Source organism: Drosophila biarmipes, chromosome 2L, assembly GCF_025231255.1.
Source record: "Drosophila biarmipes strain raj3 chromosome 2L, RU_DBia_V1.1, whole genome shotgun sequence".
Lineage (NCBI taxonomy): Eukaryota > Metazoa > Arthropoda > Insecta > Diptera > Drosophilidae > Drosophila > Drosophila biarmipes.
This window is the reverse complement of record NC_066612.1, coordinates 13,470,856-13,498,557: the sequence shown is the minus strand read 5'-3', so window position 1 is coordinate 13,498,557 and position 27,702 is coordinate 13,470,856. Positions and strand designations below refer to the sequence as shown.

The following is a 27,702-nucleotide window of genomic DNA, read 5'->3' as shown; positions in this document are numbered from 1 at the left end:
GCCGGGAAAAAGGTCGATGCGGATCTGGGGGAACTTTCCCTTATTAAATTATTTCTCATTTTTTCCATCTAGCCTTTGCTCGTTGTCGCCTTATCGCTGGCCCTTAAAGTGACCGGAATAATGAAGGAGATTTGCAGTTCTTGGGTTATTACGGCCTCGTATCCAATGATAAAGAATAAGGGCAAGAGAAAGCCACAATATATTTCATCTATTAGGCATTTTTGAAGCTCCACTTGAATTTTCACAAACTTTGCAAACCAAATGTGCGTAAACTCTGCTCACTAAACAAGTTCTTATTTGACTAGCATTTTCAATTCACTTTCTGCTGACGGGCTTAACTTTTCTCGGCCACAGAAACACACAATTAGCCGCAGAAGAAATTGCATCTAGCGATTTGTGGATGGGAAATGCAAATAAATGCGCATAGTAAACGAACTGGGGCCAAAGACGAGCCGCGTGCAATTCAATTAAAAAGTGCTGACCCCACAGGATCGACAGGAAGTCAGAGTGGCAGAAGGATAAGACAAAGGAGAGTCCTGGCCGGAGTGCGTGCTGATGAGATGACAGGCATTAGACATTAGACGCAGGCCAGCACGGCGAAGGATCTCTGCCTTCGAGTGCTCGACAATTCCTATCTAATTATAATAAAAAGCGACGGGGCTCAGGACAGGGCAAAAATGGCAAAGGCCGTAACAACAAATGGGCCTCGAGATGATTAGGCTGCGATAGCTGGCAGAAGCTCCTCTTGCCACGCAGGACACATACTACCCAAACGGCAGGCTGATTAGGACGAGAGTACGTCGAAGATATCGGCACAGGACTCAGTCCTGATTATGCAATCTTAATTAAAGCACAGTGAAAAACTAAAGCATGTTGGTGTTTATTTCTGCAGAATCTGGAATATACATTCCTACTTTGTTGTGCATCCACTTTTAATTCAATTACGCTTTTCCTGCTATCAAACAGAATGGAAGAGCTAGAAATTAATGAGCGCTAAATTAGAGAAGATTATGCCATTAGGGGTTGACTTCCCTGCGCAGCTTCGATGTCCTGTTTGCCCGGCCTTATCGGGCTGCCGGGAGCTCATCAAGTCTCAGCGTTGTCTGATGATTTTTATTGTTTGCCTGACCTAATTTTCCTTTTCTTTGCATTGACCACTTCTGTGTGGCCTATCTTCGGAGCCCGAATTGCCCACAGAAGCGGCGAGAAAGGCATTCCAGAGGGCTTCCATCTGGCCATTTCCCCCTCCCCCCGGGCACACACAAAAATGTTTATGAACAAAAAGCTTTGGCATCCCTTTGTGGTTCTCCCTCTGGCCGGATGTATGGCTATCAAAATTTAATATGAACAATGGCCAAGAACTAAAACATCATGGATGGCAGGCTCTTGGGCGTCTCGAAAGTGCCCGGATCCCTGGGTAAATATTTTTAATTTAATGCATTTTTGAACCTGACGCATAGGTAAATTGGAAATAGAACATTTGTGTGGCCAGCGAAGGGAAAACATGGTGCGGCGAGCTTGTTAAAAGTATCTCTCTGCTGTCATTCTTCCGAAACGAATAACTCTTTGTAACAAAAAATATCTGCCCTTAAATGATGGCAGAGTATTGTGGCTTGATTTTGAAAACACATATTTGCTTGGAATGTCTGGTATTCGGTGAACCCAGCAATTCCCCTCGCTCCATTTCCCAGTTGCCCCAAGCCCATTTGTCAGGCCCACAACCAGCTCAAAACTCAGCCCGCTCTGCCTGCAACTTTACACATGAAGTTCATTGACAAAGTTCATGTTTTGATCTCTCCAAGGGGCCTGCATTTCCTGGCTACAGCCAACCCTGCGGCAGCAACAATGACAGGCAGCCAAACCCTTAACCCATTGTTCTCATCCAAAGTCGCATTTAACATTTTAACCTTTCATTTTCGAAACAATTGCGTCTGCTTATAAAAAATAGATGCGAAGCGAAACGAAACGGGGCGAAATGCCAAGAGAGATGGCCGAGTTGAAGGGAGCCCTCGGATGAGATGGGATGCCATGATATGGGGGCAGCGAGCTCGGGCTCTGCGGTGGATGGCAGGCCCATGCGGGGCTCCTGGCAGCCAGGACCGGCTCACTCAAATTAAAATGTATAAAACAGGAGTAGACTGATTCGAGCTGCGGCATGCAAATGGAAATAGGACTGGGAGCGGGTGTTCGGCATGCCGTGCATAGTCCCAGAAGCAATAACGATGGCAGCCGAGAAGGAAGTAGAGCCCGCAAAGCAGTCGAGTCGTATACATCGCGAGAACCCTTGGATGTGTATGTAAATTCTTTCTAAATGAACGAATTTGTAGGATAACAAGGTACTTATTTTTTTTAAATTTAAATTTATTAATTGGAGATCCAGTAACGATACAACGATGTAGGAGAAGTAGTGTTTTTTATTTTTTGTTGTATTTTAGAGTTAATACCATGACTTCTCCCAGTGCAGCGATGAGTCGGCTGGCTGCTCATCAACCTTTGCCTGGCGATTCGGATTCTCCGAGTGGGTTATGCATGCCATAGCTCTGTGGCTAACATTTCAATGCACTTCATTCCATGGCAGATGTGCAAATTTGATTGCGAGTCGCAGGTGATTCGCAGCTGTTGTCTCAGCCTGCTGCTCGTACTTATTACTCATACGCCCCCTGCGCCCGGTGTGTTGACATATTTCCAGGTGGATGCTGGCTCCTTGGCATGCCCTTGTAGGCACCTCCCCCACGCACAAGCATACCTGTGCAGGATTACAACCCCCTTCCCCGCCATAACTCTGCTTCTCGTGTAACTTTGTGTATCGTTTTCTGTTTTCATTTGCGCTCCGGCATAAAAACTTTGCATACTTTGTGGCGTCTGCTGCAGCTTGTGGAATGTTCATCTGAGAGATACAAATAATTGCGAGCGTGTGTGTGTCTCTGTGGAGTGTGTGTGTGTGTGGCTGACAAGTGCAATAATATCATAAGCACAACAGCATCAACACGTTCCTCCAGAAATCTCCTGTTGCCCACTCAAACCCAAGTCCCCATCCTCCTCCCGCCCGAGCATCTGCGTTATGTGATTAGGGAGTGCAATTTTTGCGACCAAGGAGGAGGAAACTAGGAACGAAACAACATGGTATGTGCATTAGTTAGACCTGTTTTTGATTTAAATAACACATAACAGCCGAGAAATATATTACAAGAACATACATTTATTTCAGAATTAACCTTTGCTGATTTTGCAATTAAGTCTAGGATCGAGTTGTATTTGTCAATTTAGACTTGCAACATTTAAAAGGAATTTAATTGCTCCTTCTTGCAGCTCTGAATATTTCTTAATAAGAAGGGAAATTGATTTACAGTTTAAAACTAAAAAGTAAACCAGTTATTTGCCCAGGGAGGGAGGCATGACGTTTTAATTGAATTCACTCGTGTCACAGTAAATTTGAATATCATCATTGTCGTCGCTTGCAACTGAAACCGAAGCTCCGACGGCAAATGTTGTCAAGTCACCTTGCGACATGGAAAATTGCAGATGGGCCACGCCCCAACCGCCCCTTTTAAGCGCTTTTAAATTTATTTACTAGCAACTTGGCCTGCCTCGAACGCAGAGGCAAAAAGTCCAGACCCAGACGACACATAAATTGCCGTCATACGTGTGTGATGACAGGCGAACGAATGGATGAATGAATGCTCGGACGGGCGGAGGGCGGGCGGGAAAGCGGTACAAACGGGCGGACAGACGGACGGACGCACCACGGACGGAATGCAGACATAGCTTACATACACCACCACCGGGGCACAGACGTTGACAAATTGATTGCATTCTTTTATTTTCTACGGCGACATCGCTGCACCACATGGCGTATGCGTTATGCGCTCCCTCGTTGCCATCACCTTTGCCGGGGCTGCTTTTAATATGGTTAGATGCAGTTGATTGAGTTTTAAGTGCCGCTCTATGCCAACGTTTGTCGGGGCCCTCAATTAAAAGGCAGAAACCAAACACTATAAAATGTTTGCAAGGATAAAATCAAATTAAGACACTGCTGCCGGGCGGAGGATGTTCCTTATTGAAAAATATCGATTGCCTTACTCACCCAGTGGATGCAAAAATAATAGAGTTATGGTACAATTTTGAGCAGTAACAAATTCAGTAGCTATATTTTTAAATATTTAATTCCATTAATCACACTTTTCCAACCTTTCCATCAGGGGCCTACTCTCATTTGTAAAAGCCTCCTTATGTTTTTGACAAGTCTTCGGGCTCAAAAGGAGATTCCTTCAAAGCAAAGAGCGCCCCTTGATTTTTTTAATATATCATTAATAATTTATAAATGAGTGCACATCTCGGAGCTCAAGCACTTCGTTCAGCTGAATTCACAATTGAAAAGTCTCGGAGAAGTACTTGGGCAGGCAGATGAAAAATCCGCTAAACTGTATGATTAATTCATTATTTATTTATGACATTTACAGATGCCGTGCTAAAATAGAAAGCGAGTGCCTGATGAATGTATTTCAGGTCCTTGTAGGTGTAGGGCTTCCAAGGCGAATGAAGACGCCAGCAACGCCCTCCGTCAAGAGAGGAAGAAAAGCGTAATTTTCTCGGCATTGCACGCATCATCTGACAGGGGCAGGGGCAGGGGCATCGCCACCCACCGCCCCCTTGTTCGTGTTAATGTTATGCAAGCAAAAAAGGCCTGACCTCCCAGTGTCCCCCCCCTGAAAACACCCCACATAAATATGCATAGAAAATGCCTAAAAGTTAATTACCGTCAACATTCTGAGTGGCGGCTGTTCGGGGCGGAGGCGAAAGTCGGGCGGAAGGGGCGTGTTCCAGGGGCGTTGATTTTAATTTATGGCAGACAAACTTTCCTCCACCCACAGACACTGCGGCATCTATGTGTGGCTGGTAATTTAATATTCATGACCGTGTCAAAATCAATGCAAAAGACTGAGACGAAGCAGTTGATGCCACTGGCCGGGGCCTACTCCAATCTAATTAGCAATATTTTATATTAACGACCTGGCTGCTAATTTTAATTGAAATTCTATGCTTCCGCCTATCTTCATTTTTTCGGGCGCCTCCGCTTCCCCTTCATGGCGGGCATAAGTCTCGGTTTACCCCTTTTCCGAAACAGCCCCGAGGAGTCTGCCAATAATTACCCTCATCAAAATTTGTGTACTTCAACTTTAAAAAGCAAAAATTATTTTGCTTGTGCGGGTGCTGGCATCTTGTTAGGGCCCTTATAAAACATGCGAGGGATTCTGGGGAAACGTGTTAAGTGAATGTGCTGTAAAGGGTTGAAATTTGTACATTGGATACCCTATCTTTTCAAGAAATATTACTGAGAAGTCTTAAAAGTCATACGTATTTTTTAAAATATTAGAATACCTTTAATGGATTAAATAGAGCATCCATGTGTGGTCCTAACAATCCTACTTTCCTTAACCTGATTCCTTGCTCTTTTGGTTTGCTTAATTCCTCCACACACATATTAGCCTCTTCACACACTCACATATTACCATTATGCCGTTTGACATTTGCATTTCAAATGATTCTGCTTGTTGACTTTAATTAGCTGAGATTTGTTGCTGCTCGCTCGCCCGGCCCCCCGCCAGGCCCACATGCTAATGGCTTTCCCCCGCCCCGCGGAAAAGCGAGGGAGGGGCTTTCCCAGGTTCTTTGCCAGTAATTGAACCAAAGGACTAAGCTCAGTTGTTTACCTTCCATTTGCATAGTTGCGAATTCCCCGAAACGAGCTGGAAAAAACATTGGAAAATTGTGCTCTTTCCCCTTCGGCATTTTCCGCTTTGGTCATGGAAAGTCTCATTACCAGAGCAACAACCACAACGAATCGATTTCCCGGGCGGGTCTGCCACCACACCGCTTTCCCCCGGGCGGGCTCATACAGGTGGAAAATGCGCAAAAATTCATTGTGCAGAAAAAGTTTTCCCTTAAAAAAGCAACGGTGGATGGGCGGTCCTCACCTGCCATCGGCGGTTGCCTTTTGCTCTTCCGTGTGGGCGTGTCCGGGGAAAAGTGTATTAAAATGTAGGGAAACACTGTCTTCGTTTTCCACAGCACTTTCCCAGCTGTGCTCAGCTGCTCGGAAACAAACAAGGGGACTTCCCCATTTCCACCCAACAGCCCGGGCACCTTCCCCCTTTTTGCGGCCCTGCGGTTTGCTGCTCGGTCATAAAACTCTTTAAAACTAAGCATAAAATATTTAAATTCAAATTGTTTTAGCCAAACATAAAGTGAGCATTTTCGGCGGGCTTTAATGCACAGCCAGAATTTATGTATACTTTGCCGTTTCTATTTAAATTTGCATTTTATTGCAATTTGTTTGATATTTGCCATTGCTCGGCGCTAGCACATAAATTCTTGTTTTACTTTGTGTTATTTTATGCATTTGCCTTTTATTGCCCTGCTCCCCCGGCTATTTGCCCAGCAAAGGCGGCTCCTTCAGCCAGTCGAAGGTATATCTCCAGGCCCATGCTGGCTTTTTGTTCTGGCTCACCAAATGATAATTTATGCAAATGTCTGTAGTCCCGTGAAGGAGTACAAAAAATCGCTGAGGGTTGCAACAAAAAGCCTCCCAATTCCGAGGAGCGGATCCATTTGCCATTTCCATTCTAGTTTGCTTTTCCTTTCGGCCGCCTCTTTGTGCTGACATGCTTTTGTCATTTATTTTGTTTATCTCCTTTGCACTGGGCTCTTTGCATGTAACAAATTATTATTATGTTTCGGCCATTTTGGGCTGATCCAAGCGGTTCCCGGGGCCGGTAAATCACAAAAAGTCTGGGCTTGCTCCCGACCTTTTTCGGGGCCTTCTTTTCTGCATTTGAATAATGAGCTGCTTATCGAGAGGTCAAAAGGTAAAACTCGGATGCTCCCCGAAAGTTAATGATATGGCTTCATTTTGTTTTAGGAACGGTTGATGCTGAGCTCAGGAATCTTAAAAAAAGTATTGGCACACTTTAAGGTCCGCAGACATCATTATGTTATTTACATGCTCCTAAGAAAACACTTTAAAGTGCGCAAATATCTCTGCATTTTAAACTGTAAAGCTGTTTTGAGAGTGCAGATATTTAGTGAGCTCCTGATACTTTGGAATATACTATCTCACAAATCCTCATGCTCCTGCTTTTTTCACTCCATTACATGCAAGCCTTTGCCGGAAAGAATTTAGGGGCTCTTTTCACTTTCGCCCGGCGAACCAGCATCTATCAATGGCACTTTGCCAAATTCCTGCATTAGTTTCGTTTACTTTTCAATTGCCTCGGCATTTTCCCTTTGCCTCTTCCATGGGAGACATTTCAACTGCACTAAGTAGCCAATTGACAACTACAAATTGAACATTTATTTCCCAGCTGCAGCTCAAAGTGCAAGTGCCCAAGGAAAGGGGCGTGGGAGCGGGTGAAATGCTTTACATGCCCGTAGGACTCGAGTGGTCGGTCATCAGGCTGGCAAAGTGAACAACTACTGCAGGGACTTTGAGAAGATGTTTGAGCAGCTAAAATAATAGAATTTTCCCCTAAATTTGCCCAAAGATGCCTCACCAAAGCAAATAGGAAAAGGAGACGCAGCTCCGGCTCCGTATGCAAATGTCTTGGACACGGGTGGCTGACTATCACAGTCATCGTCGTCATCGTTCTTGAAGTTTCCCCCATATAACGAGCAGTCGGGGAGCAGGGATACGCCCGATCCCATTTGTTTATTTGTTTACTTTTTGCCATTTGCCTGCATGCGAGTCTCCCCCTACTTTGTCAGGGTTTTCCCCAGTCTTTCTTGTATTTTTGTAGTCGTCATTATTTTTTTGGCCTTTTCCTCCTGAGCCATGAATATTTTCATATTTTCATGTGACCACTTTGAGCTCCTGCCTGCGACTGCTTATGCCACTGGCTCCTGCCTTATCCTGGCAATTGTGAGCAAAACTTTCGGCTGCTGTCCTTCCTTCCTCGGAGGTCGCATGTGTAGGACCATGTTATTTAATAGGCTTTTGTGACTTGGAAGACGAGCACCAAATGGCTGGCAGCCCGGCACAGTGGGACAGGTTCGTGGGAGGAATGGGTTTTAGAGTTCTAGTTAATACCAAATATTTATAGATTTATTAAAACTATTAAGATTGAAAGTAGAAATTTGTATTAATGACAATCGTAAAATAATTAAATCGATGAAACCACAATCTGATGAGTAAGGGAAAATATCAATTCAAAATAAAAAAAATCAAAGCTGGGTTAAATTTTGTTCTGTCAGGAAAATAGTTATAGCTATGATCAAAACACTCAAGTAATTGCATTTATTTTTATATATTTCTCTTCTTCCATCAGTGATATGATTTTACAAAGTCACATTCCACTGTACAAAAATATCCTCTTTGGCATCACAGTTCTCCTCGCCCCTCACCGTCTCTCCTAATATATTTCTATCTCACCCCGGTGTTTGCTTTGTCTGTCTGGAGTCCTGGAGCCGTCTACATGTGTCTGCCCCTTGTCGCTTTCCTGGCAACCCCTTGTGGAGTCCCGACCGCAACCGCTTCCCTTTTTGGCTCCGTTTGTTGCACAGCGGCTGCTGTTTTGGTAATGCGTTCAGATTATTAAACATATTTTCTGATGCCTGACAAATGGCAGGACAAGCGGCGGCAAAACTTTCGACGTGAGTGGCAGAAGGACGCAGCCTAGACTGCGGCTTGGGCAATTAAAAGAAACGCTAGTTACTTTAAGTGTTCAATAAAAAGCAGGAACAGGAGCTGGCCGTAGTCGTAAGTAGGTCAGGCCATTAAAATTGCCACACCAGGCGAAACAGAAGCACCCTCTGGATACACCCCGAAGGAGATTTATGGGGCGCTCGGTGCAGGAGGAGGAGGAGGAGGAGGGCTGAAATACTGTATCGTATATGGTTTCCTGCTCCTTGTTTAATCGTTAAAGCAATTCATGGTTTGTTTCTGGTTTTTCCCTTCGCCGGCAGTTTAAGTTTTCCCATGCGTTGACACACGGAAAGGGGGAGCCCCGCACTTCCCGGGATCGGAAACACACGAACTTGCAACTCTGGTCGATGGAGGAAGCCACCTGCCGTCGACGAGCATACACACTTTGGTTAACTCCCTCGACTCTCGCTTTCAGAAGTTGCTGCTAAATGCTTTCTGATTGTTATTTTTCGTGTTTTCCTCGGCTCCTCCCCCGCTGGCACTGCGAAGTTACAATTATTACACCGCCCCAAACCCAAGTTTTCCACTTCTTGCAGTTCACTTCTTCTGCCGCTTCTGCTGCTTTGCCTAAACTTTGGTTTTTGCCGCTCCAAATGCAAAATCTGGTAATGTAGGCGTGTTTAACACAAACTTAAGTTGTTCGTAATGACTTTGTAGCAAATTCGGTGGGGATGGAACCGGATGGAATGGCAGGAGGATGTAGATTTTGGGTGGAACCGCAACTTAAGATGGCCGTCTTAAAGCTCGTAGACGGAATTTAATGAAAAAAGTTCGCACTTGAAAGGGACAACTTGATGTGGAGGGACAAATTTGAAAATGATGCAGCAGTTTTACAGGGTCCTTTTGTAAGAGGCAATAAAATATTAAAACTGTAATCTATATAAAATTCGAAAAAATGTGGAATCATCCTTTAATACACAGCCCTTTGAAAGCAACACAAAATTTAATTTAAAATCCGTTAAATCGAAACACTTTTATGAGATTTTCATTTCAGAAAGTATAGTAAAAATACATGTTAAAAAACGAAATTGTTAAAATTCCAAAAGCCATTTCAGCATATAAAATAAAAAGTTCATTGATGTTCTCCTTTGGTTGGGTACCTTTGCTTTTCTCCTCGTTAGCCCAGAAATCAATTTACCAAATTTCCAAATTCAAATATAGACTTGAACACAATCAGTTAATTCTTTAATCCCCTGGAGTTCGCCCAACAAACTTTCACTGTACAATGGAAGAGGATCTGGAGTTCCTTATCAACGCCCTGTCGGTGCCAAATACTCCATTGACCGAGCCATACGATGAGGTACAGTTGCTGGAGATGCGTGAGTCCTTCAAGACGCTGCAGAAACTCCTCAGGCGCAGTTCCTTGCCCGTGGAGGCGAGTCTGCGCTCCATGCCGAGGTCAAAGGCTGGAGAACATACAAACCGGTTCGAGGAAAGAGATCTGTCCTCCGTGCTTGCACTTGTGGGCAACGATTACGAGAGGGTCAGCGATCGAAACAGTGGCAGCCAGGACTGGAAGTCGGCGGAAAGTGGAGCACGAACATCACCCATCATTCTAGAGTGTGGGCTGAGGGATCGCAACAGTTCCTCGAGCGGCAGCGAGTGTCCCGATGTTGGAGACATGGCGCTGGTGCCCTACGAGGAACTCTGCAACGAGCGAAGCAGCTCGGAAACCACGGTAACCGGCCAGTCCTATTCATCGTCGGGCATCTCCATCAGCATTCCCGTCAACTTGGTCTGGAACAACAGGGAGTACCAAGAGTCGCAGAGCACGGACAGTGAAACCACACTAAAGGCGGACGGTCGCCGGTATTCAGTCCTGAATTAGGGTCCCACAACTCCTGGTCATTGAAAGTAGTCCCCGAAATTCCAAAGACACAAACTGGAGCACGCCTTTAACCTTTGGGCATGTGCAAAGATTTATTTAGGTTGTTTTCATAAGCTTAGGTTTCATATATATTTTAGTAAATGGTAAATAAAATGTAAATGCTAACAATGATTATTATTTAACGAATTTTCCAAATCCATTGAAGCTTTTAAAAAGCTTTCCGCTAAGTGTAACCGCTTCAACACGCCCTCTTCACCAGCGAAGCGCTCCTCTATGCGATTCTCAACAAGGTTAGCTGAGTGTGGATAGTACCGAGAGATCAGGGATCAACATCATCAAATTAGAACGCATGACCTGACCCCAGACACAGTTTTAATGAGAACGCATACCAACATGTGCCTGTGACCCCTTGCTTAACCCTTGCCGACCACTCTCGACGGCTGCAGTGGAACTTGTAAAAGTGATTAAAACGGAAATTTAATTGAAATGCGCACATTTGCGTAGGCATTTGCCCATTTCCGTTTGACTGGGCACGCAAACCACTCTCGGATGCTCAGATAGCGGCATATAGAATGCCAAATGTTTGTCTACAAACAAATGGCCTGCGGTTATTTTGCATTGCACTGAAGTCCTGCGTGGTGCGAATGGTTGGAGATCGGGAGATATATTTTTGAATTCTGCGTTCCTGGGTGTAATTTCAATATTTTCTGGTGTTTGCGTGCGTGCGGCAATTTCCTCGACTACCGAAAAATCTAATTTAATTTCGTACGAAATTTGCTTTCTGTCCGTTTCCATTGCCGTTTTCATTTGTATTGAAATGTTTGCCTGGTTTGAACAGGTGAGGCCTTCAAGCAATTTGCTTTCGCTTTTCGTGCTTTTGATTTGCCCATATTGCCATCACTTTGAGTGTTCGTTTGTGTGTTTTTTTTTGAGTGTTTCCCTGACTGCTCTTTTATCGAAATCTGGGTTGGGAAGCCCAACTTGGGAGTGAGGAACCTGTGCTCGTGTATGACCATTTATTGTTATGCATATTAAGCGTCGGCATGTACGGAATGGAATGCTAGAAAAGGAGTCGGCAAATGCAATAAAAATGTTGTATGCCAGCAATTAGTTTAATGGTCGATCTGAGGGAGGGTTACGAATTCTTGGTGGAAGAGAGGGTGTCTAACGATTTCTGGAATGAATGTTTTCGGTTTTCTTTGATTGCATTTTATGGTTTTCTATTGATTACGAAAAATTCGCCTTTCTATGCGCTTCTCAATAAGTTTAGTTAGCGTTGTAGTCTTATTCAACATTCCGTCAATTATTGTGCTCTTTTCAAGTGAGTTTTCATTCAACTCCAGACCCCTTATTCGTCTCCCATCCGTTTAGTCAGCTCTTTTCATTCAATTCACCATATTCTGGTATACGCTTCAAGCCACCACTGCCCGATGTGTCTGCAGTTTGTTAGTCTCGCTCTTGTGGGGCGTGTAATTGCAAATCCAATTAATTTACGAACTAGTCACAGCAAATGTGCTACTAAGTAAGACATAAATAGCACAAGACTCCTCGAGCAACTGTCTGGGCTTGTGTTCCAGAATTTAAAGTGTCTCGTGTTGGATTCAAGTGTGGATCTCCCATCGGGCTGGGATGGAGAGGTTCGAGTGCTTGACGCCGGAGGTTTTTGGAAGTGCTTCGTGTGCTCAGGTTGACAAATGCACAACAATTAAGCGAGTAGTTCTTGGGAATTTATGCTGACGAAGATGATGCCCGGAGCTGCCATGGAAATTGAAAAGCGAGCGCTGGAGGGAGCTTCCTCACTCCCTCGGTTCCTTTCGGGTAGATGAACATCCATTTCGCTTTAATGCTTCCGTGGCGAGCATTGGAAAACCTGAGGAAGAGAAATTATGCTAATAAATCGCGGCGACACGTGTCGTTGTACTCCTGTTTCGGTCCCCTTCCCTGCTAATGGACATGCGCCACGGCATATTTTGCATTGAGTATTTTTCAAACTGCCACATTGTTGCACTGCTCCGGATTATTATGGACTTGGGCTCGGCACTCCAGCACGTGGTGTTTACACATCATTTACATAAAGCGAGCAACAACTTTTTGCAATTTCTTAACGAACAGGGAAAGGAAAACCGGCCCAACAAAGTTGTTAATTATACTTGACTGGACGAACACAGCCCCGTCTTTATTTTTTTCTTTTCCTTTTTGGAAAAACGGAAAAAAAAGGTATGCGGTGCGCTGCTCACTCAGCCTTTGATAACGACCGGGAGGTTGGGACTCGCCAGGACCTGCCCGCTTATGACGTGCTGGAAGAAACCATTAATCAAAGCTGCAGCGCCTGGGCGAGTCTAGCACGGCAGTTTTACATACATTTCTCCTCTTCATTTTTTATTTGCCATCCGAAGCGGGCTCTTTTAACGACTCCAAATGGGAAGAAGTTTTTACCAATGTCGATGTCGGTCGGTCGCGTGCGTATCACTTAGCAGGGAGCACGGCCCTGAAACGGTGGCCAGATTAAACAATTTGAGACAGAGCGGAAAAAATGTGTATTGCCTAATTGTAGTAATTAATGAGTTTAGTTTACGGCTCTGATGGGCTGTGACCCACGAAGTGCGGGGGCTGGCGAAATTATGCGATGATTAATGGTGTTTTCGGAAGAAAAAGCGATACATGAAACGGACGTAATTCATTAAATATACTTTCGTTGTCTCAAAAAATATGGAAACATCAAATAATCAGAAAATGCTGTTCTATTTTTGACAATTCAAGCAAGGAATATGAAAGAGAGGTACTACTTTAATATCTTTAAAAATGTTATTCCATTCAAAAGATGTACAATTTCCTATAATTCAAGCAAAGAATAGGAAAGAGAGGTACTGCTTTAAAATCTTCAAAAATGTTAGTCCATTCAAAAGATGTACAATTTCCTATAGTTCAAGCAAGGAACAGGAAAGAGAGGTACTACTTTAAAATCTTGCTACACCATCCAAAAGACCAGGACTCCCACATTTGATCTGTCTGCGCAGAGCTTCCTGCTGAAAAGGTGCAATCCAAAAATTTAATTACATGCCCCAGCGAATCGTAAATAAAGCCAGTGAAGGCAACCTGAGAGGCCACAGACAATGCCCAGTTGCAGATGTACTCCGGTACTACAAACAAATATTTTTAATAAGTGGAAGGCCCGAAGGGTTTCCGTCATCCACGTGCACAGCAGTCCCGGCAACCTTGGCACTCGCTGGCTGCTTTTTTCAGAAACTGCAATAAAACGTATGGCTGCGCAATTGTGCTGCGGACGAGTAATTTTTAAATACTCCACCCCAGCCCGGGCTGCCGCTAAACAGAAAATCTTTTATTTTCCAATGATGCTGCTGCTGAGCCAAACTAATTTCCCGGACAAACATGAAACGGCCCCGGCTGCATCCCCTGGACAAACACACCCCTCGGAAAATGACAGAAAGCAGGGAGGGAATGTCGAAGGTGTGTGCACGCGGATCGAGGGGTTTAATTCCGCTTTCCGTCTGCGAGTCTCTCGGTGGTGGCTGCGTTGCCATGGTGGGTGCTTTTCCCACCGACTTTTCCCCATTGCCCAAGTCGCCTTTTTTCCAGGTCGCTTAGTTAATTTCCACTGCAGTGCAACGCGAAGCGGTGCATTCAAAATTAAATCTTCGACGGGCTATTTGTCATTTTTGACAGTTCAAACTGCTTCGAGGCAGGGGGAGATCGACTTTTGCGCAAAAATTACAGCTTATGGCGGGACATTTATTTTCCTCCTGTATCCCTTAACTTTGTATTCCCCGAGCGCCGCAACTTCTGTTGTCAACGCGATCTGCTGTTGTTGCTGGTAATTAGAGCTATCAGAAGAGATTGAAGTAGCTCGATGGAAAATGCTCGGAAGTTTGGAAGTGAAATTTGAGAAAGTTGTGGAAGAAGAACCAAAAATGTGCTGGCAATAAATAACCTAAGTGGGACTTACTCCTTCCTTCTTGGGTTGCTCAATGCCTTGTGATGCTTGAACATTTTATTGACACTTTTTATTCGTTGGGGTATTTATATTTAATATTATTAATTATTAAGAGCCCTTCTTTGTCTCAGACTCTTCTGAGTCACATAAATCTCTTTTAAACCGCTTTACTTATAAATATTTGCTATTTAATCTGCCCACCGCATCACCGATTCAGCAGAAACAAAATACGCATTTCGAATATTCCCAGGGGGAGGAAAAAGATTAAAATCAAATCATCTCGTAAATTGCCACAACTCTTTTCTGCCCAGTCCCTCCAGCAGCCAAATCCGGCACCAAGGATATTAACGCCTTAGTCCGCTTAATGTTTCCCCTCCCAGGAGCCTGCCCATCATCCCCTCTGGCCAGATCACACAAAACATAAATCACGAAGTATAATAGACCAGGCACAGACATAAAAACGGAATTGAAAACGAAATTTGCATTCAGCGCACATGACGAAATTCGCCTTTAAGTACATAACAATCAAAAATTATGGTTTTATGGGGCCGGGTGAAGGGTTCGGGCTGCTCGCCGGGATTAAGGAGCCCGGCTGAATGGAAGCCTGGCAACAGTTGCGAATCGAATCGAACGGGGGCCACAAGTGCCATGCGCTGCCTTTGTCAGTCCCTCAGTGGAAGTCAGTGGGGTGACTTCCCCCCCATTAAAAAGTTTTGTCAAGTTAAATTACCAAAAATTGCAAATTGCTCGGATTAAACACGACGGCGAACAGGCACAAGGACATGGCCACTTTCACTTCCTGCCGGCCATTGTGTGGCCAAAGGATTTCGTACACTCAATATAATTAAGGGCTTGGGCCTTGGGCCTCGGGCCGCCGCCTCCTCCTGGCCGAAAACTTTGTGTCCAGGCAACAATTTTGGCAGTGCGGCCATTGTGTGGCCCTAGTTGCTGGCCAGAGAATTTGTCGCCGGGCATTCTGAATTGTATGTTAAATTAAATTTTACCACAGAGACCAGTCTGGCCAAGTCATTGAGCTCCTGCTCCCGCTCCCGCTCCTGCTGCTGCGGCTGGGTGGGATTGCTTGGTCGGCTTGTGGCATTAAGTTGTCAGTTTGTTGAGCCTGACAGATTTTTCATTCCCAGGATGGGGGCAGGGGCAGGAACGGTGGTCGAAGTTTGTTTGCCCTGTGTGTTCCAGGTCACAGATAGGCATATGGAGTTAATGGCACAACATATCACTTGCTCAGAGTTGGTTTGTCTGCTGGTTTATGCAAAAATAAATATAAACTTTTCTCCACTTTGTATATCGCAACGCCGTTTCCATTCTAATAATATGATTTTCTTTTATTGCAGGTAATTCTCCGACAATTCCATCCGTTCAAAGCCCAAATTGAGTGCGTAAGTTAAAATGTCTCAAGTGGCACAAGCCACTGCAATCAGCCGGCGGCTGTTACTTTCCTATAAATCAATAAAACAGTGACAGAGCCTCCTTGGTTCCTTGGCTCAAAATGCTCCGCAATATATCACTTGACTATTCTGCTGATTGTCATCGCCTAAACGGCCAGCGGAGCATTTCGTTTAACTGCCCGCCCGACCATCCCTGCGTATACGTATTGCGTACTTCTAGTGCTCCCTCCACTGGTAGTTGTGGTACTTGCGCATGTGGAACCGATGTCGAGTGCGGTGGCCAAGGAGGAGCAGGCAGCGCTTCCATTTAATAGGCGCACATGAGACTCCCGCCACATAAAAACCAATTTCGCGTAAGTGATAAAAATGCAATGAGCACTCGCCCCCGCCTCCGAGGCCCACACTATTGGGATTCTGATTGCGATTGGGATGATTGGGATGATCATTATGATGAGGACGATGACAATCATCAGCTGGCGACGCAGACGCCTATGAATTAAATTTACGATGGCACAGAAGTAGTTTTGACACATATATCTTAAAGAACATCGTGGCGCCGTAAAAATCTGTGGCCAGCCTCAAATGGGAGTCGTGGGGTGGGAGGGGGCCTGTGATGTGGGGACAGAACATGGCCTGTTTTCCTTTTAATTGTTTGATTCGTATGCCGACATCGGCAAGAGGCTGCTGGCACAGTATTGCAACTAGGGAGGAGCTGGTGCTCGGGATACATCTCGAGTGACTCGAGTGATGGTTTCCCATGTAATGTGAAATAAAATAGGTTAAAACTATTGATATACTAAAAATTGATTTTTTTTTTAAGTTTTGGATCGTATGGATCCTTTTATAGACTCTTTTCCTTTACTTCTACTTATTTATTTATTTATTTACTTATTTTCCTTCTTAAGTTTGGGCTCTTCTTAAAAGTTCGCCACTTATATATAGGAGGGTGCATTATTTCCATGAAATCATTTCAAAACTTTAAATATTTTGCTACCCATTTCATATTTATTTCTCATTTTATTGCTCATTCTTCATCACTCCTTTGAAATTTTAATTTTCTTTATGAATTTCGAATGCCTTATCCCCGATTGTCGTGAGTGTCACGCTGCCATGTCTAGGAATGCCTGGCGTTCCCATCCGATGCAGCTTTCAATCATCATCAATTTCACATAAAAGTGTCGCCCACACGACGCAACTTGCAGACGTCTTCCCCGGCCATCCCCATCCAATCCCCGACCCCAACCCCGACTCCATCCCGCGGCAGTAGCCCGCCTTTGGCGACATAATGACGAGATCATATCGACAACAGGGAGTCGGAGGCCCGGAGTCGTGGCATTTTATTTTCAGCTCCTGCCTCTGTGTAATCGTGAGAGCCTTGTCATTGTCAATGCGCTGTGCCTGTCTGCTGTGCACTTTTCAAGTTCAATTTCAATCCCAGCTCCGGCTGGAGGCAACCACTTGCAAATCAATCCGGGGGACAGAGGACACATAGATGGTCAGTCAGCTAGTCAGCCAGTCAGTTAGCCAGTCAGATAGCCAGTCAGTCAGTCCTCTCAGTTAGACATGGCAAATGACCGGCAGCTCGTTTTATTGTGCGGAGCCCTGTCATATTTCCTGTCTGCGAAGTGTTGGGCGAAAGTTTTATGGCCTTTTGATAGTGCCCATTTGATAAGGCCTGTGCAGCAGGAGTTTATATTACAGGAAATCTCACGGCAGACCTGAGAAATCGATGACGTTCAAAGTTATGTGCGCAAAGTTTCGCACATGCTGCTTATGTTTCCGGTTATAACATATTGTATATTTTTAATTTACATCACACTGTTTAATAATTATATTCTCGGAAATTATAGATAACATTTTTGAGAACATTTTATGCCTAATTTTGACATTATAGAGAAATATTTCTTTAATATGTTTTTCAATAAAGAAATCACCCACTTTGAATCGTCATAAGCAGAAAATTCCAAGTTAATTCCCTTTTCTTGGTGATTGTGATTTTTATTTAAAATTTAAATATTATTTAAAATTCATGAAATGCCTAACAAAAAATATTTAAGTGCCACACAACTCAGATACGTCAAAGTAATTGGAATTACCTTATAGGCATATATAAATCCCTTAAATCCTTTACTACTTGATAGAGAGAAAAGTTTAAAATAAGTAGTATTTTTTAAGAATTTTTAAATGTCCCATTCGCGTAGAGGACAGCTTTCAGAAAGATATACCCTTCATAACCTAATAAGCTGCCGCTAAGAACATTCGATTTATTGGCAAACTGCGTGTTCCATCGTTGCGCAATCCACGCCTCGGGCTGCAGACAACTGTCAGCAAATTCCGGGCCAACATGAGCCCTAACAACTATAATTACCCGGCCGACAATCAGCCCCGGCTGATGATGGCTCAATCGAAGGCGATTCAAGGCGTTGCCAATTCTGCAATCGATAGAGCTTTACAGGAAAATTTACACATTTGGTGAAACGCTGAAATAGATTCGGATTCGAGTACTTTTTGGCCCGCGGCGAGGGGCGTGTGTTTTACCCCGGCATAATTGAAATTGACATATTTCATTGTTGGCACGCTGCTGCAGTCCAAATTGCCAAAGTAAATTTTCAATTTTGATCAATTTTTGTATTTCTCTGTGGAGCGGGGTTGGAAGCGTTGGCATCGCCATTGATTCGCTTTGATTTCGGGATGGGACTGGGATTTTGATTTCCATTTCAACGCCCGCTGTCAGTGCTTTTGGCCTTTATTTACCATTTTGCTTTGTTGTAAGCCGCCGCAGGGGGCGGCTGAGCAGAAGGGGCGTGGGCTTAGGCCTGCAGCTTTGTCTGTCTGTTGCTAAGCGCCTGCCACGAGTGTCCGTCCGTCACTTTCCAACCTTTCCCCCAACTTTCTCCTCCCCTCCGAGTGGGCCATCAACTTTTTGTGCGTCACATCGAGCCAAAAACAGTGGAGATTTTTGGCAGCTTTGAACGGATTAGCCGCCCGTAGAGCGATTCTCGCCCACGACCATGGTGATCAAGGCTCCACGGAAAGCCTAAGGTTTCTCTTAAGCGGAGAAATCATTCAAGTAAATTTTAAAGTTCAAGTTTAGCTACAATTTGAAATTTAAAGGGCCCATAGAATGTACCTGCGGCATTACATTTTAAAGCCAGCAAAACAATCGGAGCTGGATACCAACGGCGCCTTTTGTTCACTTCGTTGCTCCACTTTTCCCCGCCAGCCGCGACCCCAAAAGGCCCCAGACCACCACTCTCGCAGTCCATAAATTACAATACGAAAGGAGCAGAATTACAATAGAGCCAGGTATTTGGGTCAATTTTCATTGTCTTTGCTGTGAGCTGTTTTATTTCGACATGCAAAACAGAAGTGGCGCAAATTTAAGGTGGCTGGGTATTCAACAAAACTGTTGCATACCGAGGGGCGTGCAGAGCGAGCGGTGACTGTACCATTAAAACACTTTTAATGAAATACAGAGGCACTTCTTCAAGATGCAAAGAAGCAAGTGCACAGAGTGAATGCAAGAGGTACAGTCCCATAATATCCCGCTTTCGGCAGGAAGCTCCACTTTGGTTGTGTTGGTTTCGGGGCCCTGGTTCTAGGTACAGCTCTCAAAGTACCTTGAAGTCCTTTGTATGCGCCACTTTTGAGGATTAGTGATGGAAGGTATAGCGTGCATGGATCCGAACGGATTAAGGTATTTAAAAACATGCTGGGGAGGTACAGTACAATATAAGCTTCCTTTCGACGGGGTATTCCATATTCCTACCTTTGATTTTGAGGTCCTGAGTCCTTGAAGATTTGCCATGAATAGTATGTCTAGTGTAGTATGGTATAGTACAAGATACATGGCCCCTATCCTAATTTCGGCTGCTGGTTACACCTTTCTAGTGCTTTCCATATACCTGGATACTTAAAGATGGCGAATAGTAGAGGTGTAAGAGCTATTATCCTTAATATTCCTATCTAGACATCTTGGCTAGTGCTCGGCATGGAGTAAACCGTATGCATATCGCTTAAAGTGGGCTGATTCTGAGTCTGGTTCTTGATGGAGTGGTAGTTGCAATAGAGTTGCTGGGCCTCGCTTTTAAAGTTGTTTTTCATGTCGTGTTTGAGCTGTTTGATAAGCCCCAGGCGATAGTTGTAGTTTTCCCTGAGGATGGTCATTTTCCTCTTGTACTCGGCCTTGGCAGTGCGCTGCAGGATGGCCACGACCACGGATCGGGGCGGTCTTCCCGACGCAGTGCTGTGACTGATGAACAATTTAAATCAACTAGTAAAATAAATGTATTATTTTTTCTTACGTGGAAGTGGATAGGGAAGTGGCTTTACCGACCTCCGAGACCATTTCCTTCCAGGTTTTCCTTCGCTGCTCCTCCTTTAGAATGGCTTCGGCTTCCTTTGCGTTCATCTCGTCGGTTACTTTCTTCTTTACCTCTAGGGCCTGGATACCACTGAAATATTCTTCCATATCCTGTTTGATTTTGTCCCTTGCCTGGGTCCTGGTTTCCTTTCTGGCAGGCTTTTCAGCAGTTCTTATCGAGTTCGGTGCATTCTTAACTTCCTTCGCCTTTTCCACTTTCTCCTGAGACGCCAAAGAAGTGCTTGCTATCGCATGATGTGGTTCTTCGTTACTTAAGTTTTGTGAAATGGGCTCAGACTTCGAAATAGTGTCCTGTTCCTTTGAGGTGGCGAGATCCTTCGTTTCGTTAAGGGATCTTTTTTCAGGCTTTTCCGGAATACTCCTTGGAATTTCCTCGCTTTCCTCATTTCCTTTGTTGTGATTTTGCTTGTCTTCCTTAGTTTTTTCTTTGCCATTATTCTGTGATTCTTGTACAAGGAACTCGCTGGCTATTTGGGGCTTTTCTTCAATCTTTAGTTTTCTATTCGTCGCGGCATCATTCAACTTTTCTTGACTATGTACCTTGGGTTTCTTCGGAATACTTTTGGTAGAAGCTTTGTTAATAATGTTAGGTTTATCCTTGGTTCCAGGTACTTCCGTCTTTGTTTCTTCTAGATTGAGTTCCCTTGAATCCTTTGGAAAGCTTTTATCCGTTTCCTTAGACTCGATCTTCGTGTTCTCCTTTACTTCTGTACGGTTGTGTGTTTCAACCAGAGATTCTTCCTTTCCTTGGATTGGTTCCAAGTTTTCCATTTGTGATTGCTTCTTAGGATTCTTGACCACACTTAAATTTTTCTGTTTAAGTGAGTCCTCAGAATCTGAAACATTCAACAAATACTCCTCCTTGTGTTCACCCTGTGCACTTGCTGGTTTCATCTTGACTGCTTGTGTTATATTTTGATTTTCCAAAATTTCAGTCTCTTCCATTTTGCAGGTCGAAAATTTGTGTGCTTCTGTGTTTTGCTAGACAAAAAAATGGACCCGACTGGTTTCACATAATTTGATGACTGACTGAGTTGGCAGTTTAGCTAGAAGTTCAAAGGCTAACTTGACCCTTGACTTTTTCGAACGGCAAACTAGAATGGGCCTTCTGTGTTGAAATCTTCAAAGCCGAGACAACTTTATTTTCGGCCCCGGGCATTTAGGAACCGAATCAGGGCACGAAAATCATTTGCCATCCACAAAAGTTTCCTTTCGAGCGCCTCTAGGTATTCCATAAATATAAAAGGCAAAAGAAACATAAACATAAACAAAACAAAGCCGGACAGCATTCTTATCGCCTTCATTTATTATGCAAAGTTTGCCTCTGAAATTTTCCAGCTGCATGCAAGGGGCCCGAACCCGATTTAAGGCCCTGTTCGAGGTTTGTCCTGGGATCAGGGTTAACCAAGGAACACATTCATCAAATTGCCACGCAACACGAGCACACGAGCATGCAAAGCCACAAAAACGTTTACAATTTTTTAACAAATAGCGAGAAGTTGTAAAAAAAATGCATACTTCCTTTATAAATTAAATTCCAAAATAGCTTTAAATTCTTAAGAATTTTTCCTTTCTGACGGCTGAAATTGGGGCTGTACAATTTTAATAAGTTTCCTTTTGGGGTAACGGCTGTTCCTATATCTAATCTTGAACCCCTCGTTCTCTACTGCCACATTTACTTCCTCCATCGCTCTCTAGTCTATAATGCAACATTTGCGCAACGAGAACTGTTTTTTTTGGTGGCATGGAAATGGGTTTTGCGTCTAGACATCTGAAGGGCAGAGAATTTGGGGGCTAGAACTGTTCCTGGTGATGCGGCAATTTCGCCCCACGTATCCGTCTGGGGCAATTGTGTGTGGTCTGAGATTTGGACTACAGTCAGCTGGCAGATTCGAGGGCCTTATGTGGCCTAGGATGGCCCGAAGGAACATGGTCTGCATGGCTAATAAGCCGCTGCAGCCAGGATTGAACTACGGACGAATATTTATTCCAATATGCCAAGAAAATAGGAAAAAGGTAGGCCATAACTTAACATAATAGTTGGATGAATAGTGAACCAAATGTAGAGTCCAGAATAATCAGAAGGGAAATATAGATCATATTAACCTTAAAAAATATATTAGTCAAGTAAAAAATTTATTTAAGAAATAACAAGACCCACCTTATGTAATTTCCAATTGTTGCAAAAATATTCTTCACTTATTTATTCACTTTTTTTTCGAACTCCGACTCCTTTGCTCTGCGATTAGCTTGCACATTTAAGCCGCCACACTGACCGCATTTGGGGCCGTACCCCCTGGCATCTGGCTGCGCCCAATCAATGGATATCAATGTGCCAATGAACTCGTCAATGAACTCGTTATCGCCGCTCAGCGGCCACTAATGGAGCGGGTTTTCCAACTGTTTTCGACATGCGAGCACGCAAACTGAAAGTTTCGATAGCCGTGCATCGCATGCCACGCCCCTTGCCTGTCGGCGCCTTTGCTTGCGCGGATCACGGAATTATTACAATTATTATTATTATTTTCCTTGTGCCGTTTATGCATATTTCGGGTCACGCACGATGCGGCAAACTGTCAGCCGGAAACGGAATTGATTATCGGCGCTACCGAATCCGGCTTTTAGCGGTTCCGCTCCCTCAGAACTCCTTTTTGGACCCTTGCCACAGGGTTTTTATCTGTTTGCGTGTCATGTTGTCGTTTAGATCGGTGCATTCGGAATGCGGTGGCATTTAATGACTTAATTTGGACCGTTGTTATGGCGGAAAATGCAGGCAATGTGCTCTGGCGTAACAAGATTGTAGTGTTCTACTTTTCTATTTAAGAAACATATAATAGTGAATGTTCAAATATTTTTAAAATGTGAGATCTAGGGAGCTGTGAGTCTGCTGTCAGAACTTTTGGGTATTTCTTGGCAAAAGGTCACATTTTAGTTTTCAAAATTCCCTCAAAATTCCCTCAAAATTATAACGTAAGCTCTTGGCTGTTCTCTAAAAATATAAAAATGACTGACAAGAAGGCGTAAGTTAAGAGCAGGCAGAGAAGGCCCGGAGTTGGGCACTTCATGTTTTGGCCATGTATTCCCTACCATTGGACCTAACTCTGGCCCTTTTCGGCCACCGCTTTCCCCCTTTCCCATCTCTTCTCTAATGGACCTATTTCTTCACGAAGATCGTCGTCCCGAGGGCCACATCCTGGGATCCAGTTTAGCACCGCCATGGGTACGCCGGAAACCAAGCGCAAGATGCTCCTCTATAGACGCCTGTTGAGCCGAGACTTGGCTCGGGATGGCAAAAATACGCAGGACATCGCACGGGCGAGGAATCGCGGCCTTCAAGAGCTGGACCAAGGAAGGTTTCCAAAGTCCTAGTAGTAGCCATGCTCCTTGGTTGGCACAAGAGTTTACGTTTACGGATTCTGGAAAAAGTCTTGTTCATTTCGGTCTTAAATAAATTTATTTGAATTATATAGGTAACTATAATTTTTCGTAGATAAAGGGCAACTCTAATTCGATCAAGTTAAATTCGGTTTACATCCCTGCGAAACCGGCAGTCGGGGACCGAAAACAATTTTGTTAGCCAGTGCACTTTTTGCGGTTTCACCAGTTTATAATAAAGTGTTTGCCAGACACACAAAAACAATCCAAATAAATAGCAGCAGCAGCCAGTAGAGTGGCTGGAGCATCCCCTTGGTGGAAAAGATAAACACAATAAAAAACAAACCGGCGAGAGTGGCGCAGAGGCTTTTAATTGCCATCAGGCGCCAACTGTTACCATTTGTGAACTCAGTCAACTTTTATTTATTTATGTAAATTTGTTTTGCCTTTTTCGGAATGCACAATATTTGTCGCAAAATTGGCAGAAGCGGGCCGAAGTTTGGACCATTCTGGAGTCGAAAACACCAACAGTTTGATGGCTGAAAAAACAAATTGAAATTGTTTTGACAATTGGCGCGGCATCAGTGTAAAAATTGCGATGCCAGAATGTTAGAAAGCCAATTTGCGATGGCTCATGGCCTAGCTAATTGGCCAGCCGGTAGCAATCCCCGGAGAACGGACAAGTTTTGGCCACACTTAATGGGACAATTGTTTTGGGAACCGAAAAGAGTTTTTATTACGTGCTCTCCGCGATTCTCACGTTTTGGCTTTATGGCCTGACAAAGGGGTGTGATATGCTCAAAGGACACTCCAATTTTAACTTAACAAAATTAATTACTGAACTCGTGTGGGGATACAAAGTTTAGCGGCGTATTGAGAACATCTTGAAGTTGTTGATGGGCAAGGGCTCGTTCTCGGAGAAAACCGCCTTCTCGATCACCGAGCGAGGACTGCCCTTGTGCTGCAGCCAGTACTTCCTGAGAAAATATTAGTCTTACAAATTTGTTAAACAATTATTTAAACATCTCCCCCACATGTCGGTCACTTGGTCCAAGGGTCCTTCAAGCATTCCCTTGACGGTTCCTTGCGATGTGTTCATGCACCAGCCAGTTATGCCCAGCTCCTTGGCCTTCTTTTGATAAATACTAGTTCAAGAGCTTACCTTGCGAAAGAAGACACCTGAAAATAACAATTCTTAAATAGTTTCTCTGTTAAATTAACCGGGCTTATATCTTACCCTGCACATGACCAAACACTTCGAACTGGCAGCTAAAAATTTGTTCCATCACCGTTGGCTGAGTACTTTTCGGCGATGATCTCACCAAATTCGGGGAGCTCAATTTTGACTTTGTAATTTTACTGCTCATTTTCAAAAATATTTCTTGTACTTCTACGGTAAACTGAATGCTCTTAGTGACTGGTTTGATTAAGATCTACCGGTTGAAATAAATTTCAAAGGTATTTTATGGATTTTTAAACCTTATCCTAAGCTTACCAGTCCTGCGAGTTCGTCTTCCATTAAAATTAAGAACAATTTTTCACGGCAATTTGACAGCGCAGATTCCTCATCATATCGCCGCGTCTCGAGCACTCGAACACTTTTCCTCTGGGGAGTCGATGCGCTTTTCCACGAGCTTTTCCTTTTACCACTTCCGGTTCGTTAAGTTTAACGGCTGGCCACGAGGACGACTCCGGACTGAGCCGGAGGAGCGGGAAAAATCCGAAAGGTGGCCAAAGGAGCAGATGACGCACTGGGTTCGCCGAATTCGGCGCCTCAGTGAAAACTTCAATAAAACGTTTGACGCCCGAGGCGAACTGACATTTTCCATTAAGTGCAGACAGCCACCGAAATACAAAAAAATGGAAACACAGAACGCCAGCAGCTCATTTGCCAGGGGGATGGGTTCGGGGGGAAAAGTTTTATATTCCTGAGAGTTTTGTGGTGTAGTCACGTGTTGGTCGTTCTTTTTGTTGACTGTTGATTATGATGATGCCCTGTGTTCCAGCCTCCAGTTCCTAATGCGGCCCAGTCACGGCAGGCGGGAACGGAAACCGACCGAGAGGATCCGAGTAATTGAAGCTGACCAAGTTCTCCTCGGTTCGGCCATCATCAAAGTGCCATCAACAGCTCCCTCAAGGATGTGGCACCTCCTCCGCTTTCTTCTTTATCAGTGGCAGCAACTTTTGCCACAATAACATTTACTTTGAAAATATTCGCAGAGCCCCGGCTTTCATCGCCTTCTTCTGCCGTCAGCTCTTTGGGACATCTTGAAGTGTTGCCAATGTGGAAAAGTAATCAGAAAATATTTTGTCAGCTTCAGTTGCACTGGCTGGCGAAACTTTTCACTCGCCACTTAAAGTGCTCCAGTCGAAAGTTGAAACTGGAGAGCGGCACTCGAAAAGCCGCCGAGTTTTCCACCAACTTTAGCCCAAATATTGGATTAGCAAATTGACGTTTATGCAATTTGATTTACCTACCGCACCGGGCAAATTAAATTTCCAGCCTGCGGCGGCTTTTCGAGCCATTTCACAGCGCAAATTCGTTACAAATTGCTGACACAATGGAAATTTGCATAAAATTTCCATATGCATTCGCCGAAAGCGAAAGGACAATTTGGCAGAGCCGTGATGGGTGGAAGAGGTGCGGGATTTATGAGCAGTCGGGCGGGAACTCCCGGGTGAGGCATAAATTTAATGGCCAAAAAAGTGAGCAGAAGCCCGGCCACGTGGGGTGGCCCAGTCCGAGGTGTAAACAAGGCTCTTAATTTGCACTCGCCGGTTTAGCAGTTAATTTATTTGCAAGTCGCTCTAAAAAAGCCGCAGTGAGCCGGCAAACTTCTGGCCGCCGCCCTCGAGTTCTCAACCAATTTTCATTAAAGCTTATAAATTGTTGTTTATGGCTCTCTCACTTCGCGGACATCCGAAGGCCCCAAAGGGGATCGCTCTGTCTGGGCCTTTGACTTCATTTCATATTCATGGACGCGCCGAATTCACCGAAACTCCATCTTCCGATCTCTGCAGTCGGTCCTTTGTCCTGGTCCTTGTTTTTGCAACCGGTAATAAACTTTGGCAATTACCCATGGCTGCCTGTTGCCGTAAATTACTGGGATTTGAGCCGGCAAATCGAGACAGCAGGGGAAGGGGATGTATCTGAAGATGAGACCAAGTTTTCACTCTCACAACGAGGTAAACCTTTGATATCTCCATAAATTTCCCTATAGTTTCAATAGGGGCTCAGATTTTCCTGTTTACCTGTTCTTATCCATTTTTCCATCAGACTTCAATAAGGTAAAGCGGAAAATATGTGTAGGAAAAGTGAAAAAGTTGTGACAGAAAACCCGCCTCAATATAATTGCATTACTCGTGGCTGTCGCAGGCGAAAAGACGAAAAAACAAAAATACAAGAAAAGGTATTCACACACACACTTTTATTTATATATATCGTAAGCCACGAGGACCGCAGGGCCGCAGTGAGACCACAATCCTCACCTTGGCAGGAGATCTCAACTTGGTTTTCCCAGCAAGACGACTTTTCATATTTTCCCCAGCCCGTCAAGGCGTGAATAGAATGGTTAGCTTGGGGTTTTCCCTTTCAGAGCTTTTACACAGGAAAAAAGCGGATTGATAGTAGAGGTTGTAAGCTAAGAAATACTCCAAATAAATGTGTAAATAAATAATATTTTTTCTGTGTAGCCACGCAAAAATCGAGGGAGCTCCTTTCCTTGGGACTGGCAAATCCTTTTTCTTAACCCAAGCGTGCACATACTTCAAGTGTGCTTAACCCACACTTAGTCTCTGTCTGAGGAACTCCACCCACTCCCGCCAGCCAACCCGTGAAAATCTGCCATGTTTGATGTGGTCCCAGCACCACAAATCACCAGGGCGGCAGTGTCTGGAATTTATGCGCCTTCCTGGGAAGCTCTGCTCCATGTATATCTGTACATAAGTAGGGGTGTGAGAGTGGCGGTTATGTCTGTGATTTGGCCCCGGCCACGCCCTAATCTGACACTGATGTAAGCCAGTCCATTGGGCGGCGACTACGCGTTCAGGCGCAACGCT

At 44.4% G+C, this 27,702-nt stretch overlaps 5 protein-coding genes across 6 annotated transcripts in view; 3 read left to right on the top strand and 2 right to left on the bottom strand.

Moving 5' to 3' along the window:
- The window catches only part of LOC108033843 (E3 ubiquitin-protein ligase TRIM9), a 76,692-nt gene that overhangs the window by 12,435 nt on the left and 36,555 nt on the right, over positions 1-27,702 (top strand). The gene's annotated exons all lie outside the window — the stretch shown is intronic.
- On the top strand, positions 9,749-10,697 carry LOC108033840 (uncharacterized). Its single transcript, XM_017108466.3, has one exon. The coding sequence runs from the start codon at positions 9,924-9,926 to the stop codon at positions 10,524-10,526; it is 603 nt and encodes a 200-aa protein (XP_016963955.1). The 5' UTR covers positions 9,749-9,923; the 3' UTR covers positions 10,527-10,697.
- Positions 19,194-21,304, bottom strand: LOC108033839 (uncharacterized). Its single transcript, XM_017108465.3, has 3 exons — positions 20,189-21,304; positions 19,654-20,136; positions 19,194-19,596 (listed from the first exon to the last, which is right to left on the bottom strand). Exons 1-2 carry the CDS (start codon positions 21,211-21,213, stop codon positions 19,851-19,853), a joined length of 1,311 nt encoding a protein of 436 aa, XP_016963954.1. The 5' UTR covers positions 21,214-21,304; the 3' UTR covers positions 19,194-19,596; positions 19,654-19,850.
- Positions 23,122-23,735, top strand: LOC108033842 (uncharacterized). Its single transcript, XM_017108469.3, has 2 exons — positions 23,122-23,288; positions 23,439-23,735. The coding sequence occupies exons 1-2, from the start codon at positions 23,272-23,274 to the stop codon at positions 23,635-23,637; spliced, it is 216 nt and encodes a 71-aa protein (XP_016963958.1). The 5' UTR covers positions 23,122-23,271; the 3' UTR covers positions 23,638-23,735.
- Positions 24,352-25,091, bottom strand: LOC108033841 (acylphosphatase-2). Its single transcript, XM_017108467.3, is given in 3 exon segments — positions 24,352-24,620; positions 24,678-24,822; positions 24,881-25,091. Coding segments are annotated over 3 exon segments (390 nt in total). The 5' UTR covers positions 25,011-25,091; the 3' UTR covers positions 24,352-24,505.